The sequence below is a fragment of the Ahaetulla prasina genome, chromosome 12 (assembly GCF_028640845.1).
Source record: "Ahaetulla prasina isolate Xishuangbanna chromosome 12, ASM2864084v1, whole genome shotgun sequence".
Taxonomy (NCBI): domain Eukaryota; kingdom Metazoa; phylum Chordata; class Lepidosauria; order Squamata; family Colubridae; genus Ahaetulla; species Ahaetulla prasina.
In genome coordinates, this window is record NC_080550.1 from 1,251,230 (window position 1) to 1,258,046 (window position 6,817).

General features: G+C 47.3%; 1 protein-coding gene across 1 annotated transcript; it reads left to right on the forward strand.

Annotated features, from left to right (window-relative positions):
• The first annotated feature begins 422 nt into the window (after positions 1–422).
• On the forward strand, positions 423–6,690 carry PABPN1L (PABPN1 like, cytoplasmic). Its single transcript, XM_058155151.1, has 8 exons — positions 423–442; positions 1,841–2,012; positions 2,261–2,366; positions 2,609–2,676; positions 3,106–3,212; positions 3,445–3,532; positions 4,165–4,310; positions 4,762–6,690. Exons 1-8 carry the CDS (start codon positions 423–425, stop codon positions 4,799–4,801), a joined length of 747 nt encoding a protein of 248 aa, XP_058011134.1. The 3' UTR covers positions 4,802–6,690.
• The last annotated feature ends 127 nt before the right edge of the window (positions 6,691–6,817 follow it).

The following is a 6,817-nucleotide window of genomic DNA, read 5'->3' on the forward strand; positions in this document are numbered from 1 at the left end:
GACCAGGTGTGGATCCAGCCTTTAAGCCAGACTTCTGCCCCCTTAATTCGGGAGTGACTTCACTGACCCACAGCAGCTCTCCCGGGTTTTAAGGGGCCCCTGCCCTTCAACTCAGTTTGCACAGACTCCCATGGACAGACCCCTCCGTCTGGATGCTCCTCAAAGGGAAGATGGGGTATAAATCAGTGAATTGACACAAATAACAGCCCTGAGTTCAGGTTAAGATGGAGGGTGTTTGTTTGCTCTTCCTCCCCTGCTAGCCTCGCCCCCCCCCCATGAAATGCTGCACCTGATTGGCTGTTAAAGAGATCAAATGGAGTTCCAGAGGTTCTGCCTCAGCTGTTGCTTCCTCCAAATTTTGCCTGGCCTTGATAGGTGGGGGAAACGGGCAAGGGTTTGCTGCCAAAAAGGTGTGATTAATCATGTTTGGACTTGGGGCAAGGTAAGATATGACTGTAGGCTTGGTCTCCTTGTTTGCAGGAACATCACTTCTCCTCTCCAAGGGCTTCATTTTTGTAATTAAGAGGGTCCTTCATGGTAGAATCACAGAAGTTTGGATGTTGGCTCACTCTGAAAACATAGTGGCTTGTTGCTTTTGGTAACTGTTGGGGCCTTAAGTAAGGTTTAGGGGTTACAAGCCATGCACACAAGCCATGGCTTAGTATAATCATGATTTCAGCCAATGTCTACCAACTTGGAATGTCCTGAAAGAGTAACAATAATGGATTGCACAGCTAACAACTTTTGCTCTTGGAGACAGATAGACTGACCAAACTGCTTAGGAGGGGTCATGCTTGAATATTTTGCACCAATGTGTGTTTGTGTGTAAAGCTTAGATGGCAAAACATTTTGCCTTTGCTTCTGCAACGAAGCTCTATATTTGCCTGAGCAAGTCTTGCTCACCTCCACGGGATGCCTCCAGGAGTGCATCATGGGAAGGCTCTGCAGCCGACCTCCCTGCCCTTAGGCTTCCAAAGCCTCATCTGAACTAGCAGCACAGCCATTGTTGTCATGCATTCAAAAACAAACAGCCCTTAAGCCCAGCTTTTTCTCCTTGGCCCGCTCCCATTATAAGCTGGGTCTTACTCCATTCCCCAGCAATTTGCGGGCAGGGAGCCATGGAGATATTTTTGGAGGAAGGTTAGGAGTGGTCACAGGGAAGGGAAAGCGTCTCCCACGGGCTCTTGGCTCGTCTGCAAGGCCAGCTCGAAGCCCCTGCACAGCAGTTGCTGTTGTGATCTTGTGGATTCTGCACACTTTGTGAAGTGTGCTAAAGCCTTCTCCGCAATCACATTTTATTAAGTATTGTAAAATACAAAATACAAAAATAAATAAGAGGACGATGAGGAGGAAGGGGGAGGGAAAGTGAGGAAAGATAGGGAAAGAAAAAGAAGCAATGACTTCCAACTCCCTCTGTCACAGTAGAAGAAGGCTTGATATGGAAAAGAATGAAACTTTGATGTTGCAGATTAAATTGATGGATCTTTATAGAAATGACTTCTTCATATTGTTACGGAAAAACAAAAAACTATGACCGGTTGCATCAGATAAAGCCTCCTCAACATACACACACGTATTTGGAAGGCTTGTCCTTCAGAGGCACTAGACTTCGTCTGAGAAGCTCTTGGTCACTGATGCCAGGCCCTCAAGTGGGCATGAGAAGAGGGGCACCTAGAGAAGGTGGGGAACTGAGGGAAGAAGCCAAAGAAAGGCGTCTGGGTGGGGAGAGGAAGAACACGGCTGCTCTGTCAAGGCTAGGCAAAGGGAAGAAATCCACCATGACACCTTCTAGGGCGAGGCAGTCAAAGTACCTAACCTTGCTGATGTGACTTTCCCCAAGCCGTCCCTTCCTTGAATCTGGATCCTGGTGGTGTGATCCTCCTGCTTCCGACACTGACCATTCTCCCTGGGACGCCGCTGAAATTTCTGCTTGGCAGAAAACCATGGAAGAAGATTCGGCCTTGATTCCCGTGGAAGGGGCCAACAAAGAGGCTCAGCAGGCAGAAGACCCAGTGAGTCTTACCCTGAGACTTGGGTCAGCTCGGAGGGAGCCTCTTGTATGGGAAGGTCTCCTCAAGGCTTAGGCCTCCACTGCCTACATTGGGGGTGGGGGGTGGGGGCAGGTCTACACTTCTTGCCAGGACAAAAATGTTGGAGTTTGGAAAAACCAGCACCATTGGAGGGCTGGGAAGGGCCATGTCCAGGGAAGAGGGCTGCTTCTCATGCTCCACCTCTACTTTGGCTTCCCCTTGGGGTGAAGGAGCTGGAGGCCATCAAAGCCAAAGTCCGTGCAATGGAGAAGGATGATGAATGGTTGCAGGAGCTACAGAACGAAGCCAAGTCCCTCCTTGTGAGTTCAGACCCAGGTACGGTGCCTTTCAAGCAAGGCTGTCCAATGGGGGTTGCCCCTGGGCCCTTCCTCAAGTGGGGGCGGCTGCTCTGATCTGAGGTTTCAAGAAAGAAAACGATCAGAAATAATAGCATGGGGATTGCAACTCCTCAAATTATCAGGTGCCATATTCAAAGGCTGGCCAACGAGGGCATTGGGCTGAAAAGGCTTGCAAAGACCACCCTTTCCCTAACTACTGGAGTTGTCTTTCTTATGCAGATCTTCTGCTACCTAGAATAAACGAGAAGAAAGTGGAGGCTGACCAGCGCTCGATCTATGTGGGAAACGTAAGAAAGAAAGAGGGTTTAGATCATACCTACTGTATGTGTCAGAATCTGTCATGAATCGTGGGCTTCTGTCTGAGAGGTGCTCCATTTCCTTCTGACTTTCTCCCAGTTATTTATTTATTTAGGCGGCATTATTACATCAGCCAGGAGGCTACACTGCTAATGCAGAGTAGCAAGTGGACTGCCTGTTTACCAGCTTTGTTAAGTCCACCCCTCTGGTACTCTGGCTTCTCTTCAGATCCTATAAATCTTTCGGCTTTTACTTTCTCCCCGTGATAGGAAGCAGATCTTAGACCCTGCATTTGTGGGCATTTACTCCCAGATGCCTTGGGTCTATAAATCATTTCACAAAGTGGAGTCCTGGATGCTGATAAGACTACAGGGCTCTCCAACAAGGGACACCAGAATTCATGAGCGTGATCTTCACAGGTAGATTATGGAGGAACTGCCGAAGAACTGGAGTCCTACTTCAACAGCTGTGGACAGATCAACCGAGTGACTATCCTTTGTGACAAGTTCTCAGGCCATCCGAAAGGGCAAGTGACTGATTGTTATGGGAAAAGGGTGGGGGGAGAGTTGGTTAAAAAAGAAGGGGCTGCCTACCCAGGTTGGTCCAGAGCCTTTGTTTCCTAGGGCAGGTGGGCTATCATCTATTTCATCTATCAGATTTATTTGCCACTCATCTCATATTCAACGACTCTGGGCAGCTTACGACATAAAATAAAATAAGGGTTATTTATTTTTATTTAATGTCCTCTCTTCTTGCAGGTATGCCTACATAGAATTCGCTGACCAAAGCTCTCTCAAAGCAGCCATGGAACTGGACGAAGGCACATTCAGAGGCCGCATCATCAAGGTAAGCCCTGTGGGGTGGGGGGCAGTCCTGGTGCAGGATCCTACCATTAGCAGGGAGTTGTTGCTGGGTAGAGGATATCTCTGACCCCCTAATTCCTGCTTGAAGATTCCCTGGAGACCTTGGTTGCTGTCTCTCAAAAGCTGACTGCCGTCCAGGTTGAACTTCTGTCATCATCATAGTTTCTCTTCCCCTGAGTGGCTCATTGGAACACATTTCTGCAGAACACTTTTAAAACACTTAGTGCCCTTCCTGGAAATTTTGGAAGCCCCGCTGGGCAGATAAATTCAAGGCTGGTAACTCAATTGGCTGACTTCAGCAGATGCCTTAACCTTAAGCACTGTAACACTAACCCATAAGTTCAGTTTGACAAGATACAGTGGCAGGATTCAGACTGTGTGCCCTGCACGGAGAAACTGTGTTATGTCTGAAAGGGATGGCTTGGTTTCCACCACATGACGCAGCTGCACAACCTGCCACCATCTTTGGTACGTAGTGCTGGCATGTAATGCTGATATGCTGACTAACTTTAATTTCCCTTCCAAAGAGTTGGGTGCGACTGTTTTTTATTGCCTGTCTTCTTATTTCCACATTCTCACGCTTGTTTCCTTGGCTCCACCTTGTTTTGGCACCAGGTGCTGCCCAAAAGAACCAACTTTCCAGGGATCAGCTCCACAGACCGCGGTGGTTCCAGGGGTCGCTTCCGAGGACGGGGAGCCCAACCACGTCATGCCAGCTTCTGTGGAGGGCAACGTTCCAGGCCCCGTGGCAGAGTAGTCAGGTGAGTGGGCAACATGGCACCCTTTCTGGGAAACTATCCTGGAGTGGGATGAGGCTGAATCCTGACTCCATTAACTCTGTGTCTGAAGGAAACCCAAAGTTCTCATCTGGCTGCAAATTACAGCATAGCTCTAGTTTTTAAATGGCTACTTTCCCTCCTGTTCCTCTAGTTTGTTTTTCTCTACCTTGTTAGTTTTACGGTTGCCATCTCAGTCTTGCAGAAGTCCAAACTGCATTTCTGCTTTTGTCAATACGGGGTAGTGGTTAAGCCAGCCCAGATCCTCAGGGAGGATGGGAGTGCCACCTCCCTGGGTGATTAGCTCCACGAGCAAGCAGAGGGTGGAGATCTTTTCCTGAATTATCATTCTGTACTGGGATGAAGATGCAGGTGGACTAAAGGGGAAGATGATGAAACTGATGATGGGAGTTTTGTGCACCCACTTCTTCTTCAGGGGCCGTGGGAGGATACCTGCCTGGTACACGCCTTACTAGATGGCAAAGGAGACAACTCGAGCAACACACCAGGAGGAATTCAGAAGGGAAGAGAGGAGGAAGACTATCTGTATTTGTTGTTACTTGTCAGCCATTTGTGAGGAGCCCTTGTCCCATTTGTTCAGAGCGCAGCCATCCTTCTTCTCCCTGGTAAATCAAAGCAGTGGGTGGCAAAGAAGCCAAGAGCAAGCACCCAAATCTTGCTGGCCTGGCGTGTGTGTGCGTGCGCAGTTTTCTCTTGGAAGGGCCTGGATTCATTTTCATTCTTCAGCAACTATATGCTATTATGGGGCGAGGGGGGAGCGGAGGCTGCCATTCTCTTTTGCCTGGATGCTTAAAGCCCTTAATTTGGGCCATTATGGGAAGGTCAGCAAGGGGGGGGGCACTCCTCAAAAAATATCTAGTTAATCAGCATGCCCTGTTGCCGAAGCCAACCCCCATTGCCTCCACTTTCCAAACCCTCTTCTTAAAATCACTAAAAATTGGGTGAGTTTGCGGGAGAGGTGATGCAAACCCATCCAGTTCTTTTTTTTTGAAAATTTGGGGTCTCCCTGCATCCCATTAGGCAGAGTCCTACAAGCAGCCTGTTATGATTTGTGAATGTGTGTGTGTGTGTGTGCAAGGGACTGGCAATAGGGGTGTGGAACAGCACATCTGCCCTGCCGTCTTTTTGCTCTCCTCCTAAAGGTCTTCACACACATTTTTGAATGCCCCTCCCTTGTGCGGCTCTGAAGACTTGCTAGGAAAAGGGATTTTCTGCAAAAGGCAGGCCAGCTGGGAGGAAAGCAGGGAGTCTTGGGGTTCCAGGGATGGATTGCTGGTCACTGTGTCCCCAAATGCCCTGCTCCTCATTTTAAACTAATTTAAATTAATTTAAGAAGTTTCTTCAAAATAAGTATAAAGGAATTTTTACCATAGGGCTCACCTGCTGCAATCTTGTTTTGCACACCTTTTACCCCAGCACAATCTGGTACATCAATTATTGCTGCCAATGCAGCTTTCGGTGCCCAACAAAACCCTTTTTTATCTTTAATCCATTGTGGAGTTTATAAGAAAGGTCAGCATAGCAACTTGTGAATTCTTTCAAAATAGACTAGTTCAAGTTCACATTTTATTGAAATGATCTTTCCCTTTAAGTCTTCTTGCAGCAGACCAAAAAAAAAAAATATGGAATTTGTCCTTGGATCTGTAAATTGTGCCTCAAAGTTTTATCTTTGAGCACTGGAGACATCGGAAGCGAGTTTTACCATGTTAAAAAAAATTCATTTTTGCAAGTGGAAAGATGGGACTGATCTGCTGAAAGCCTTTAAAGGAGGAGGGGGGAAGGCCTCCAGCTTAGACCCTGTGAAGCTGATCTGGAAGTGCCAGGGCAGGCAAGGCTGGGCATCTTACACAGGGCAGTTTCCTGGGGATTGGGCCCTACATGAATAATAAACTGGCAGAGGTTGAAATAAGCAGAGTGAAAAAGGAGGGTTATATTAAAATGAATGTATCAATGAACAGATATGTAGTTTATATAAAGTTTCATGTTGTAAGACGTTTATCTTTTTTACAAAATAAATGCTCCTGCTAGTGAAAATTACACTTTACAACCACAGTGGCTGCCCGCAGACTTCTCTCTGGCATCTTCAGCGCTGAGCTGGGCAAACAGCAGCCTTTTTATATTCACTCCCCAGTGTAAATTAGGGATGGCATTTGTCATGTGGCTGCATTGTTATTATTAAAGACAAGACTTAGCAAAAAGCAAGCTGGTGGGAGAACTAGCTTAGCTTTCTGACATCCTAACGTACTACGTGAAAAGGCATTGGAAAGCATATTAAGGAGGAATTTCCTGACAGAACAATTAATGAGTGAAACAATTTGCCTCCAGAAGTTGTGGCTGTTCCAACATTGGAGGTTTCTAAGAAGCAATTGGACATTAGTCTGAAATAGTGTAAGGTTTCCTGCCTGAGCAGGGGGTTGGTCTAGAAGTCCCCCAAGGTTCCGTCTATTATTCTGGGAATTATGCCCCTTGAG

Excerpts from the sequence above, each read along its gene's own strand:
- PABPN1L (XM_058155151.1), top strand. The coding sequence starts at position 423 with ATGTTTGGACTTGGGGCAAG. Across the intron at positions 2,013-2,260 it reads CTCAGCAGGCAGAAGACCCA|GAGCTGGAGGCCATCAAAGC; the intron begins GTGAGTCTTACC and ends CTTGGGGTGAAG. Across the intron at positions 2,367-2,608 it reads CCTTGTGAGTTCAGACCCAG|ATCTTCTGCTACCTAGAATA; the intron begins GTACGGTGCCTT and ends TTTCTTATGCAG.